The sequence below is a fragment of the Myotis brandtii genome, unplaced genomic scaffold (genome assembly GCF_000412655.1).
Source record: "Myotis brandtii unplaced genomic scaffold, ASM41265v1 scaffold1660, whole genome shotgun sequence".
NCBI lineage: Eukaryota > Metazoa > Chordata > Mammalia > Chiroptera > Vespertilionidae > Myotis > Myotis brandtii.
The window spans coordinates 188,958-204,003 of NW_005356088.1; the positions used below are offsets into that span (position 1 = coordinate 188,958).

General features: G+C 38.5%; 1 protein-coding gene across 1 annotated transcript in view; it reads left to right on the forward strand.

Annotated features, from left to right (window-relative positions):
• TMTC1 (transmembrane and tetratricopeptide repeat containing 1) overlaps positions 1 to 15,046 on the forward strand; it is a gene marked incomplete at its 5' end in the record, with an annotated part of 239,908 nt that overhangs the window by 111,990 nt on the left and 112,872 nt on the right. The window contains 3 exons of the mRNA XM_005862740.2: positions 4,148 to 4,229; positions 4,505 to 4,608; positions 14,495 to 14,684. Of these exons, the coding sequence (XP_005862802.2) occupies positions 4,148 to 4,229; positions 4,505 to 4,608; positions 14,495 to 14,684 (376 nt within the window). The remainder of the gene's footprint in view (positions 1 to 4,147; positions 4,230 to 4,504; positions 4,609 to 14,494; positions 14,685 to 15,046) is intronic.

The window sequence follows — 15,046 nt, forward strand, 5'->3', positions numbered from 1 at the left end:
GAATCACCTGGGAATCTTTTTTAAATCCTGATTTCTGGGCCTCATCCTCCGGAAATTCTGTTTCTTTGTTATGGGGTGGGGCCACAACATTAGTAACAAAGAAACAGAATTTCCGGAGGATGAGGCCCAGAAATCAGGATTTTAAAAAGATTCCCAGGTGATTCTAATGTGCAGCCAAGGTTGAGAACCACTGTTTTAGAGGACTGCAGGGGTCTATCGGGCAGATTATCTCACAGTGCTGACCAGATGGACTGATTTAAGATTCCACTCCTGGGGGAGGTTGTAATTGTAATTAGCTTGCAATTAGGTAGCATTAAGTCTTGGTTTGGTGACATGGGCTTAGAACAAGTGACTCCAATTTGGGTGTGTTGTCTCTATTTTAACAACCCAAATTAATGTTAAAACATTTTTTATTGCAATAACGTGGATGGGCCTTGAGGTTATTATGCTAATTAAATAAATCAGATGGAAAAAGACAGATACTAGCCTGGCCAGAGTGGCTCCGTGGTTGAGCATCGACCTATGAACCAGGAGGTCACGGTCTGATTCCAGGTCAAAGCCACGTCTGGGTTGTAGGCTTGATACCCAGTAGGGGGCGTGCAGGAAGCAGCTGATCAATGATTCTCTTTCTTTATTGATGTTCCTATCTTTCTCCCTCTCCCTTCCTCTCTGAAAATCAATAAAAAAATACATTTAAAAAGAAAAAAAGGAAATGAAGAAACAAAAGAAAAACAAGCTTATAGAGGCAGGCAACAGATTGGTGGTGAGCAGAGGGGAACAGGGATAGAGGGAAGTCAAAACAGGTAAAGGGGATCAGTTGATGGTGTTGAATGGAAACTGGACTTATGGTGGTGAGCATAACCTGAAACTGAAATAATGTAAAAAAAATACATTTAAAAAGAAAAAAAGGAAATGAAGAAACAAAAGAAAAACAAGCTTATAGAGGCAGGCAACAGATTGGTGGTGAGCAGAGGGGAACAGGGATAGAGGGAAGTCAAAACAGGTAAAGGGGATCAGTTGATGGTGTTGAATGGAAACTGGACTTATGGTGGTGAGCATAACCTGAAACTGAAATAATGTTATAAGCCAATATTACCTCAATAAAAATTAAATTACAAAATAAATAATATATTTTTATATGCAACTGTACATTATGAAGGGCCCACTCAAAATGGGGGCCAATTAACATTTGCTTTCTCCTAATCCCTTGGCCTTTTCTTTACATTTTCAGTAGGTTTCTCTCTATTTTTCCTCAGTTGTCATTTCTGATGTCATCATTTGGTGAAACACCTAAACCTCACAATGATGTATAACTGCAAGAGACAGAGAAACCATTTAGTCCAACTCTCATTGATGACGGGGAAAAAAACAACAAAAGATGGAACGCCTGTGGACTCGTTCCAAGTCACATAACAAATGAGTTGGAAGCACAAGAATAGAACCCTGGACCCTTGGTTCCCATTCTAGTGGTTTCCTCAGTGATTTGGTTTTGTTGTTGGGATTTTCTCTGGCTTCCTTGGAAAGTAAATCAGTGATGGCATTTGCATAGTGCCTTATAAGGCACCTCAGATATTTTAGCTTGTGTTTGAAATGAATAGCTGAGAGACCCTGATGTAACAGTTAAGTATTGCTTCTAGTTTTTTTTTTGGTCTCCTCCTCTGTAAAAAGGAATTACAATGTTCTGCCTCATAGACTTGTTGTAAGTGGTAAATAACTTCCTACAATGTAATCACTCAGGCACATATTAATTATTTTCCATTTTTATCATTAATAATATTGTTATTATTTGTTTTTGTTGGGAGTTGGGGGAAGAAGAGGAAAGGATGAAGAATGTTCAGCCCTGGGGTGCTCCCTGTCTGAGCTCAGGGATCTCAGCTTGACCTTGTGTTTATCAAAAAAAGGGGGCCATGCCATTTTGGCTTATTTTGTTACTTAATATTGGTAAGCAACTAAAAACAGAAGACTTGAAAAGAGGTCATTTTTTTTCAACCGCTGCTCTCTGCATCATTCTAGGCTGTCATTGCTTTGGGATGCTGCATTTTAAGAGTAAATTATTTGGTGCCTGCAGGAGGTTAACATTCAAGGAAATGGAATTTCTCATGGAGGAAGAATTTCTAAACAAAAAGATACCTCATAAATATAACTCACTGAAATAACCATCATAGTGAACTCAAAGTGAAACGAACTATGAATTTACCAAAGTTTACCATTGAAAAAAAAATCCTAAACCCTATGATTTGTTGCTTTATAGAAAGGAAACCCCTTCTAAGTTTTACACTGTGTTAAAATAAACCAGCTTCATGGAGAAATGAAGCTTCCCAAAGCAGAACAACCCAAGAAATGCTTTTTCATTCAGATGTATTGCAACTCCAGCCTTCCCCAGCACCTTTTCCTTCCCGCCTTGCCATTCCCCTCCCTGCAGCCATTTATCTCACAGAGGGAATGGCAGAAATATCCAGGGCTGGTCTTTGTTGAGTTATTCTGAAAATGATAGCTAGAGTAAAGGCAGAGCTGAGAGGACATGCTTAGCAGTGATGGCATCTTTTTTGGAATCACAGACCAAGTTAACACTGAAGATCAAAGTCAAGGAATTTGCCTCAGAAAAACACACAGATGCAAACATACCGAAAATCTAGTGCGTTCAGGATGTGTGGGCTCCCAGAGCCTATTTTGGGACATTATTGATGCACCTGGATGGTGGGAGTTGACAGGATTCCTGGCCTTGCTCCTTGCCAAGCTCTCTTTTGAGAACCAAGGGAGAAGAAAGGATTTACATATAGTACTTGGGGATGGATCCAGTCCAGAGCCTGCTAAAAGTTGACTCTGGGTGGTTTTTTTGGGCTCACCTTTTCTCCATTCATTAAATACGTAAAAGGTCAGATCCTCAGCTGTTTACCAACCAGGAGAGGAAAAGGGAAGAGACCCGCCCCTGAGTGACACTGTCACCTCCTTACAGTGCCATGTGGACACATTTTCTTCATATGTCCAATCAGAGCAGAAGAATCATACATATTTTGATAGTAATTACCAAGGTGGACATTTCTTTGTGGTACTAACCCACTCAGGTTTTATAAAAGGATCTCTGTTCTACAGAATAGTCCCATTGTGTAAGGAGACCTCATTCAAATGCAAATTTTAAGAGATTCTGGGGATAAATTCTTTGAGGAGAAATTGAGCTTAAAATAGTCACAGAAAAAATGAAAAAGGGTAGGGATGAGTTGGAGCATGCTTGCTGGATGATGCTATTCAATTTGACTTTTCCCCCCCATCCTGTACTTTAAAATACAGAAATGTGCATGTAGGTGAACATGCCTTGCATTAGGTTTTTGCTTGGGGTTGTTAACAGGGGCCCCTCTTGCCTCCCTTTCATTGTCTTTATTAAGACAATAGCTGATCACATGTGCTATTGGTGGATATATGGAGCTCTTATTTTGTTCAAGTGAGAGCTCTGTGGCAGATGCAGGGTCTACGCAAGTTCCTGCTCCACTGGAAGTTGACATTCTTATAATCTAGTTTGGTTCCAAAGTCCATAAGCAGGTGAGATAGTTACCTGTTGCTTGCGGGTGAGCTCTGATCCCACCACCGGTGCTTACTAACTTTGTTACCTTGGATAAATGACTTAACCCCACATAGCCTTGGCATCCTCTGTTTTCAGGGGTAAAACATCTGTGAAATATTTTGTAGGTAGAAGACATTGCACTTCTCAAACTATGTGAAGTAGGCAAATAAACTCCAACTTTGTTTTAGATCATCCCTGTGACCAGTGTAACAACAGAATGTCTGGGTTATTGGGATTAGATGGGATAGTAATATTTATAGCTGACAGTACTACTAGGCCCCGTTTTACATATTGTCTCACTTATTCCTCACAACTCTCCTGTGAAGTAGATACTATTATTACCCCCCCTTTTATAAGTGAGAAAAATAGATGTGCAAAGAGGTTAAGAAACTTGCCCAAAGTCTTCCAGCCAGGAAGCACCAGGGCTGGGGGACTGAAACCCAAGTGGTCTGGCCCCCAAAACCACACTCCTAGCTTCAGTCTTTTCCAGCCCCTTTCAGAGCTGCAGCATAGTCAGACCGAAAGGAGAACGTTAATGTGTGGTGGACTCTGACGTGTATTTAAGATGTTTTTTCTTTCCTGTTTCAGGTATCTGACTGCAAGCAGTAATAGAAATTTCCTGCTTACCATGCGGCCATTCTTAAAAAGGGCCATTTTGGTCATAAGTTATGTAAGTACATATACGCTTTTGAGTTATCTGCTAAGGGATGTTTCACTTTAACATGGCTCAGAGACATGATCCAGATTATTTAATAGAATCAGCAGTAAATTCTAATACCTTGATCTTAGGATCCAAGAGTTAACATGCCATAAATGTCACAAAACATTAGAAGGCACATGTGAAGGAATTCTACAGACATGTAAACTCCATGACACAGACAGTGTGAATGAACTACAGTATTTTACAAGCAATGCTTTTCTTACCAAATCTTCTTTTCCCTGAAGGTGATTGTTGTGTTGTACTTCCGCCTGTGGATAATGGGAGGATCGATGCCCCTCTTTTCAGAGCAAGATAATCCAGCTTCATTCTCCCCTTATATTCTCACAAGGTCAGTAGAAATACATTTTTTTAAAAACTTTACTGGGTATTAATTAAATTGATTTGTAATCTTAAATGGTAAGTTGGATTTTAAAGAAAGGAGGATTTTGTTCTATTCAGGTTGTGGGGAGAAAAGAAACGACTATTCATACATTTGGAATTCTTTTCAACGAATGGATCTATTTTGTTATATTGTTGCTATTGTTCTCATAATGCAGTGGTTCTCAACCTTCCTAATGCCGCGACCCTTTAATACAGTTCCTCATATTGTGGTGACCCCCCAACCATAAAATCATTTTCGTTGCTACTTCATAACTATAATTTTGCTACTGATAAGAATCGTAGGATGTATTTTCATTGTTACAAATTGAACATAATTAAAGCGTAGTGATTAATCACGAAAACAATATGTAATTATGTATGTGTTTTCCGATGGTCTTAGGCGACCCCTGTGAAAGGGTCATTGGACCCCCAAAGGGGTCTCGACCCACAGGTTGAGAATCGCTGTCATAATGGCATGTATGTGTTTATTCAACAAGCATTTTATTGACTACTAATCATCAATGATAAATATCTATTAAGTGGCCCATATGGCAACTGTTACAGAACAATGCACAGCGTGGCATGGAGCTTGATTGGACATCATAACTATTTTTAAGATTAAAATTAGTGGAGAAGTTGAAAATAGCAAACAGAAATGAACACAAACTTTTGTTAAGATATACCTAACTATATCTTACTATTTGTCTTTAAGAGATTTAGAGGTATTGGATTAAGAGGGGATGTTGATCAGTGGATCTGGTTCATTGAGAAGAATCTAATTCCTTATCTCTTCAGTCTGCTGTGATGTTCTTCTGAGGCTTTCAGATATAATTATATTTCACAGTTTTAATATCTTTCTTCAGGATATTTGTTGCTATAATGTTTAAACATTAACATGCCCTCTTCTTAACTTTGCATAGTTTCATACACTTAACATCTACTAGTAATATTATTTTCATAAGAGTAACCTTCCATTCTGGCAGGTTTGCAATGACATATAAATCTTAAATGAAAACTTGATTTGTAGAGTCATTTATATTTTGGTTTACTAGTATCTCTTAGGGACAACAGATTGTTGGACTTTGTTTTTTTGCCAGGCAGTGATCTTTGTTTTATTTCACTCATTTACCTTATATGTTTTAATTGGTAAATTTCTAACTTTCTTGGCCTTCCATATTTTTCTTTATTGTTCCTAAAGATTATTTTCCACTCAAAAAGGAGATATTCACATTTGATTAAGCCATTTTTTAAATAGATATTATGTCACAATTGTTTGCATTGCTTACAACGTATTTTAAAAATCTTGACTATACCTTCAGAAATCATATGGTATTCAACCTCTAGTGTCGGCTTATCCCTTGGAGGCAGTTTAGAGTCTTATAAATTGTTGTTTATAGCTTATATTTTTCAAAATGCTGTTTAATTAAACCTTTAATTAAGATTGGCATCTCTAACTCAGATTTTTGTTAATGTTGCAATCTACTTGTCCTTTTTAGGCATCTCTCACGGGCTTTAAAAATCTCCAGGGCTCCTTGTCTGGACATTTTTAGCTCATTGATAAATTGTTTCAGTTTCTGTAGCTCCTTAAATAGCTACTTTCTGCTTTTAAGAGAAAAAACAGCTTGGCCAGATCCTCTTCTTGCTTAATGGCTCCATTTGCTTTAGCTTTGGGTTGGGTTTCCTCCAAGCTTTCTGGTCTCCTGAATTTGAGCTTGTATTCTTATCTCTGTAGTTAGATGCAGCCTGTTCCCTGCATTGTCAGTCTCCAAAAGCCAAGATGCAGTCAGAGAAACAGATGGGCGAGAACAAGAACAGACTACTCTCAACTCACCAACCAATTATTTTGTGTATGTCTTCTGTTATCAGTAAACACGTGCCTGGCCCCAGGTCCATGGTGTCAGGACAAGGGCCTTTGGTCTCTGTCTCAGTGCCCCTCTATCTGTACCAGGGGTCCTCAAACTACGGCCCACGGGCCACATGCAAATACAAATATTGTATTTGTTCCCGTTTTGTTTTTTTACTTCAAAATAAGATATGTGCAGTGTGCATAGGAATTTGTTCATAGTTTTTTTTTAAACTATAGTCCGGCTCTCCAACGGTCTGAGGGACAGTGAACTGGCCCCTTGTTTAAAAAGTTTGAGGACCCCTGATCTGTACTATCAGGGAGGGGATGGGGCGAATAAAATTCTGTGGGGGAGGGGATGGGGCGAATAAAATTCTTTGGTGGAACCTCTGGCAAAATTAGGACGTTGGACCAGTCATTTGTCAAGTTCTGCTTTTTACTTCCAAGGGATACATGTACATTTTTCAGAGGGGTCTGCTACACATTTTATCCAGGATTTTCTGTCTATAAATCCATGTAAGGCAATTCCAACAATATAAAGATGCAGAGATCTTGTATGCATATATGCATAACCCATGGACTCAGACAATAGGGTGCTGAAGACCTCAGGTGGGGGGTGGGGGCAGGCAGTGGGGGGAAAAAGAAGACATATAATACTTTCAATGTTAAAGGATTAATTTATAAAAAGATATAGAATATCCTATTTCACCTTTATAGTCTTCCTCTTCTTTCTTTCAACAAAACAAAGTTTTTATTCCTATGTTTTGTACTTAAAATACACAGATACCCAGGGACATTTCAGTACAGTTGTTATATATGGAGTTTCACATTTCTCTAATATGGCAGCACCATAGTTCACTCTTTACAGCATCCAGAAAATTGTCTTCAATTCCTTTCCCGAATAAGGTTTCTACTCTGCTTGCATAAATTATTTGGCCCCTGTTAAGCTGATGATTCTTAAACTGGATTACCTTGGTCTGTTTCTTAGTTCTGTTGTTTTTTCTTTCTTCCTCATCAGCTGTGATTTAGCTATGATGTGGCCGCTCTGTGAGTCCATCTTTACTAACCACAGGTTTGTCATTCAGCTCTGTCACTCTGTCTCATTAATACTTTATCTCTTTTATTGGATGTATAAACGCAAACAACTTTTATAGCATCTGTGCTTCTGTCCTTCACGTACTATATCTTCTTTTAAAGTATGTTTAGTAAACTACTCTATTAATACTGGAGTTACTAATTAATATAGTTTTTAAAATTCTAATAACTTTTAAGAGTAGCTTGGTCAAGTTTTGCTTAGTTTCACATGATTTCTTATGACTTTAGTTCTGAACTTCTTTGCCAACACTACTCTTTGATAATCTTTTTGTTTGTTTGTCTTAATTGTAGCCATATGAGTGAGTGTGAAATGGTATCTCATTGTAGCTTTGATTTGCATTTTCTGAATGGCTAATGATCTTCAGCATCTCTTCATGGGCATATTGGCCATGTCTATATCGTCTTTGGAGAGATGTCTATTCGGATCTCTTGTCCAGTTTTGAATTGGGCTATTTGTTACTTTATTATTGAGTTGTAACTGTTCTTTGTGTGTTCTAGATATATGTCCCTTATTAGATATATGCTTTATAACATTCTCTACCTTTCTGTGAATTATTTCACTTTCTTGATGGTGTCCTTTAAAGCACAACATTTTCTCATTTTGGCAAACATCAGTGATAAGAGAGAATCAGGAATCGAAGCCTGACCTCCTGGTTCATAGGTTAATGCTCAACCACTGAACACGCCTGCCAGGCGAGGGAATCTTTATTTGACCAGCAGCCTAAGTGTGTCCAGAGGGTGGTGTGTTTCACTCTTTCTGAAATGCTCAGGTATAAGCTGTGTCCTCTGTGGCCGAAGAGCTCTCTACAAGGGGGCTGTTGTCCCCACTGTGTATTCTGTATTATGTTCATAGAAAAGTAGCTTCTTAGGGATAAAAGATATTATAAAGGTTATCGAGTTTAGTTTTGCCAACTGAAATGACACTATGCAATAGTAATGTATCTAATTTGTATTGGATCCTGGACATGAGGGGGAGAAATACAAGAAAGAAGAGAGAGGAGGGACTTGGAAGAGGAAGCCTGTGGAGGTAGCAATGTTACCTCCAGACTAGGGATCAGTTGTTGGCAAGCATCTTACAGAAAACTCTATAATTCTTTAAGTCTACATATTGTGTTTCCATTACAATCTTAAATCCCTGAGAAGCTGATAAAAATTAAAGAAGAAATTCTTTAATTTTTTGCTAACATTAGGACATAAAGGCAAACATTGCTTTTCATAATTAATAACATGAGGCCCACGCTTTTATGTAAGGATTCTCTTTCTCGTTGTGTGCTGCTCATCTGTTTACTGTGTTGCAGATGACATTACACTCTGGTTTCAAATTTAAGTCAGCCTTGCTTTAGCTAAAGGGTCTTCTGGGCTGCACTCTTCAAGGAATAAATCAGGGTCTCCAACAGGTACTTCTCCATGAAATATCAATATTTGATCCATCATATTGCTGTTCAGTTCTCTACCTGAATAAAGGTGTGCTAATGGAAGACTACACATCACAGGAATCGAACAGGAGAACTGTATGTGGAGCCAGAAAACCCCATCCTGTGTGCAGGCTCTGCTATGGGCTTGCGGTGGGACATTGAACAAGTCTCAGCCGCCTCAAGGCTTTCCCCTTCCTGGGAAAGTGAGTCATAGCCACTGCATAAAGGTCATGTTGGGATTAGATAATCCTTAGATGCAAATGTGTTATGAGCTGGAAAATGCTGGACATGTTAAGGGGTTTTAATGTTGGATAGAGTTCGTTAGTATAACAATGGGATTCTTGTATGGAAATCTGGAAACCTGTGCCTGATGCACAGTAAGCAGTCAGCACATGTTTGCTCAGTGGAGGCTAAACCTTGGCTCAATGAGAGAGGGTAAGGGACTAGATTTTATTGCCCTTCAGCACTTAGAGAAGTGCAAAGTAATTACTCAACTTTTATTGAATTCTGGTGAGGCTCTCCTGTCTGTCAAGAGCAGGGGTCCTCAAACTTTTTAAACAGGGGGCCAGTTCACTGTCCCTCAGACCATTGGAGGGCCGGACTATAGTTTAAAAAAAAAACTATGAACAAATTCCTATGCATACTGCACATATCTTATTTTGAAGTAAAAAAACAAAACGGGAACAAATACAATATTTGTATTTGCATGTGGCCTGCGGGCCATAGTTTGAGGACCCCTGGTCAAGGGGGATAGTGTAGGAAGAGGCATCTTTGGCTAGTCCTGGGGCAGGGGAAGGAGATGCCAATGGTGATATGAGCAGGTTATGCCTGAAAAGGTCTGTCATTATTGCTGGGCACAGTGAGACTGTGGAGGTCCTTGGAAGCATCCATAGGAATTCAGGAATTGAAAATAGGGAACAGCCTAGGGAAGGGGAGGGCAGATCTCTCAAACTAGTAGGTAGAGGCCGAGTCTGGGGTCATCCACTGTGGCAGTAAAGGTGGTTTACACTGAGGCTGGTATATTGACAGTTTAGCCACTGTCCTTCCCAAGAGGCCACCAGGTGGATATAGTCGGGCCATGTTCTGTAGTATTTATGAAACAGTGAATGATTCTGGGGTGAATGAAAAAGAAGGATCCTTTGGGCAGTAACATTTTTCATATAAAACATGCAAGTGCTATACATTTATGCAGTGCCTGATTTTTCATATGTAGCTATCATAGGCATCTTTCTAGGGTAAGAAAATACATTAGGTTTACATTATTTCTTAGCAAAAAAAAAGAAAGGTTCTTTTTTTCAAAGGCAAAGAACAGAATTTATGCATATTTTTGCACATCAAGCACTCTAGTTTTTTTCTTGACAAAAGTGAAGATTTAGATTAAAGAGTCTCACAGTTTCATTAGGTTCCCGTTGATGCATGGCAGTTCCCCACAGCCTCATCTTCCTTTTACTTTTCATGTATTTCCTGGCTTATCAGTGAAAATACATGACTGAATTGTTTAAGCTGAATTCCTAGCTTCCTGTGCTGTATATTCCATTTTTTCGCAAGATATTCTAGTGGCTTCCCTCCTGTTAGCAGAATTCATGGTAGAAAATTGGTAAATAATTCATTTTGTTCTTGCTCCAGTTTTAAAAAAGAGAGCCCAAGCCCAGCCAGGCAGAGATACTCAACATATCATTTTATTTCTGAAATTTTAGCGGTAATAAACAAGATGATTAGTTTGAAATGTAATTCATAGTCAATGAGTTAAGAAGAAATACTTCAGTTGCTGATTCCAACTAACTCCACTAGCCCCCTAAAATATAGTTAGCTTTTGGTGTGATTTCAAGTACCTTCTTTATGCTTAAATTTGTAAAAATTTTGCAATGCTGTTTCAGTATTTCAAATTATGTTTAAACCGTTTATTATTATCAGCATTGATCTGAAATCATATGCAATGAAAGGTAGGTTATATCTCTGAGTTTCTGGAAACAATACATTTGTATTAAAAGGAGTAAGTTGACAGTTTTGTGGTATATTAATACTCTTGACCTAGTATTACAAGAAGGGGAGTTGCTTTTAGTCTGTGATTTACATTCCTTTTTTAACCAATTTGGGTTACAATCTGTGTCAACAGTCTCAATGAGCATTTCTGAAAAATCTAAATAACCAAGCTGAAATTCTAACTTTTAAAAAATAATATTCTTTATTTGCTTATTTGTTAGTATGGTATTGCAGGTCTCACAAACATAAGAAACTGGGGACAACTTGCAGGGCAAGGGGGAATGTGCACTTAACATTCAAATAAAAAATTCTGCATAGTGTTTGCAGCTATAATATATGGAAGTATTCCTGTTGCAATTCTGTTGTTGCCTTCTCTGCCCATTTAAAAATATAGTCTTTGTTATGGAAAACATCAGATCTGTGCAAAAGTAGAGTAAATGGCATAAAGAACCTCTATGTACCCCTTATCCAGTTTCAGCAATCCAAACTATGGCCAATTTTTCATTCATACCCCCACCCGCTTCTTTCTCCTTGCTTCCAGTCCATCACTGTGAAGCAAATACCAGATATCAGATCCTTTGATATGCATATATTTTCGTATATTTTTCTAAAAGACAAGGACCCTTACAAAAGAGAACCGCAATACCGTTATCATACTTTAAAAATTAGCAATGATTCTCCAGTATCATATATCCAATCAGTGTCTCATTTTTTTTTTCTGTCTCTTAGGTGGTTACTTTTAATAGTTGTTTGTCTGAGTTGGCATCTAAATAAAAGCTGTACTTTGTTTGATATGTCTTTTAAGACTCTTAATTTATGTGTTACTCTTCTTTCTGCCACCCGCCCTACCCCCATCTTATCACCATTTGTTGAAGAAACTGCCACCCTTTGTGTTTTAGAATTTGCAACATCCTAGATCTTGCATATTGCATGCCTGTGGTATCCTTTATTGTGTTCCAGTGTTTTCTGTATTTGATGTGAACTGGTAACAAAGGGCTTGGTCAGATTCAAGTTTAAATGTTTTTGACAGGACTGCTTCATATGTGGGGGTATCTATATCCATCCGGAGGACAGATGGCTGTTGGTCTCCGTTCTGTGACGTTAAAATTATTTAGCAAGTTCTAGGCACCTGATTTAGCCTGATCCGTTCATTATAAAGTATCCCATCAGCTTTTCACCTAATGATTTTTTGCAGCCATTTATAATCATTCTTATTACTGTTATATCAAGAAAAAGAGATACTATTTTTTAAAGTAATTTTCGAGACCTGGGGTGTCACTGAGCGACAAAGCTGTGTGACTTGCCTGCTAAGTTTGATGATTCAGCATTCTCCCTTAAAGCTGTCACAGAGACTCTTACTGAGCTAAGAATTAGGTCATTTAGAAGCTCTGTGAAAAACAGAGGTGCAAAGTAACCCAATCCCCTTTCCATGAAGTTAGCATTCTCATAAGACAATTTCTCAGAATCAAGCCTAAAAGGGAGACAGCAATTTTTTGTTTCATTTTTGTTAAATAACAAAGCGTGGACTTCTTCAAGATTTCAATATATACTACGCTATTGGTACATTAACATTGTATTAAAAATAGCAGAGAATAATGTTGGGAAAGACCATTGCAATATCTCTATCCCTTCAACCCATTCGTCTGTTCGGATTTGAGAGTTGAGTCGATGAATACTAATAATCCCCATCAAGAAAGGGAAGGAGATCGAGTTAGGAAGGCTTGGGAAGGATGTTCCAAACAAGCAGCTAATGTTGAGAGGAGTGCAAGGTGATTTGACTCATCATACTGGAAGGCAACTTAGAGATTCTCTGATCTAATGACTTTGCCAATCCAAAGAATTCCTCCAAAAGAATCCAAGAAACAGGCGAGGACTTTTCTTCACTTTCTGCACTCTTATGGTGCTCATCTTGTTTGGCTTCTTTAATTCTATACATCTATTTTCCATATTGGGTTGTACATCCCTCAAGGACAAGGAATTTACCTGATTATTCTGTTGAATCCCATTTGGATGTCAAAGGTAAACACAGCTGGACATCAGTTAAAGCATTGAAAATAGATTTTATTCAGGAACTACTGACAGTATCAGGAAGAGCTGAGCACCAGTCTCATTTGTGCAAAGATGACTAGAAACTTTAAAGGGAGAATGAGAGAGGGGCCAAGCTGGGGGTCAGCAGAGTCAGAGAAGTGAAAAACGACCAAGGGTCAGTCAGTGTGAAAGGGATTTGGCTGGCCTCTCCTCAGGTGTTAGCTAGAACACACAGTAAATTCTTCTGGTGGTGTGAGCTTTCTCAGCCAAGCGTTTTCCTGGGAGGCTGGGGTCGTCCTAGGCATGGGGCCTTATGGTGCTAGGATCAATGCTAGGGTTTGGTCCTCTCCTAATACAGAGGTTTGGATGAAGTTTGGTATGTGCTGAGAGTTCTGCAATTCTCAGGGGTCTAGAACACGACTTAATGAATTTGTGTTGACTGAATAAATTTAAACTCAGCAGTGTCAGAGAGGTGAAAAACGACCAAGGGTCGGTCAGTGTGAAAGGGATTTGGCTGGTCTCTCCTCAGGTGTTAGCTAGAACACAACACAGTAAATTCTTCTGGCGGTGTGAGCTTTCTCAGCAAAGCGTTTTCGTGGGAGGCTGGGGTCGTTCTAGGCATGTGGCCTTATGGTGCTAGGATCAATGCTAGGGTTTGGTCCTCTCCTAATACAGAGGTTTGGATGAAGTTTGGTATGTGCTGAGAGTTCTGCAATTCTCAGGGGTCTAGAACACGACTTAATGAATTTGTGTTGACTGAATAAATTTAAATAAATTTCATTTTCTCTACCCTCAAAGGAAGGGGATCAGTTAGAATGTTTTCCACTGTCTGGTAGTACCTAGACACAGCCAGGAAACAGGAGTAACACCTCCACCCCTAGGTCCACCTGGCTGTTCCCATGTTAGCAAGGACAGTGGGACTTGCCTTCTCTGGATGGCTAGTCTCTCCACTTGTGAATAAGAGACATTGTCTTTCTATCACAGATAATTTGATTTTTTGGAAATAATTCAATATGGATCAACTTGTTATAAAATGATAATCTGTTATTAAAATGATTAAATATTTTCATATCTACTACAGGTTTCTGAGAACTATTAAAGATGGACAGTTCACACATTTCTTACCCGGGAATCATACCCAACAGGGCAGCATTTCTGTCATATGCTTTCATGAAACTTTTCCTTCCTAGCATTTTTCTCAGGTTATAGTGTATTTATTTGCATGATAATTTTAGAGTGTATGTCGTGGAAACTAGGTCTTTACTTGTTCACCACTGAAAGGCCAGCGTCTACCACAGTGACTAGAAACTATTAGATATTTTCCAAAATGATCAATGTAATGACTAAAGGAATTCCATCTTACCTTGCCTTTTCCTATAATATAATGTTGACAGTGTAGAAATTCTATTTAATAGAAACAGGGAGAATGAATGTTTAGATAATATCATGGATCATGAGTTATGTTTCAGCGATTCTTCTTCTCTTCGTAGATTCCTTACCTATTCCTACCTCTTGGCCTTCAACGTGTGGCTTCTGCTTGCACCTGTTACCCTGTGCTATGACTGGCAGGTCGGCAGTATTCCTCTGGTAGAGACCATCTGGGACATTCGGAATTTAGCCACCATCCTTCTGGCGGTAGTGATGGCCTTACTGAGCCTGCATTGTTTAGCTGCCTTCAAGGTAATTTTCTTAAATGTCAATGAACTCTACATTTCAAGAGAGATACTCTATAGTCTATACTCAATAATGCTTTTTTTCCCCCTCAACAGGAGGTTTGGGTCTAAATCAAATTGACTCTTTTGTCTAAAAAACTTCATGTATTTAAAATTTCCCTGGTAGGTATATGTATTTTAAAGATCTTAGTGGGATTAACAGAACGTGGTCACATCATATTTTTTTATATTGTATTTCTTTTACATTTTTCTTTTACTGTTTCTACCAACCCTATAGAAATTAGATCTGAAATTTAATTTTTGCCAACAAGAAATTTGTTTCCTGCTACTGTGGTTGGCTAATTTTTGAAGTAATCTGATTTCATATAA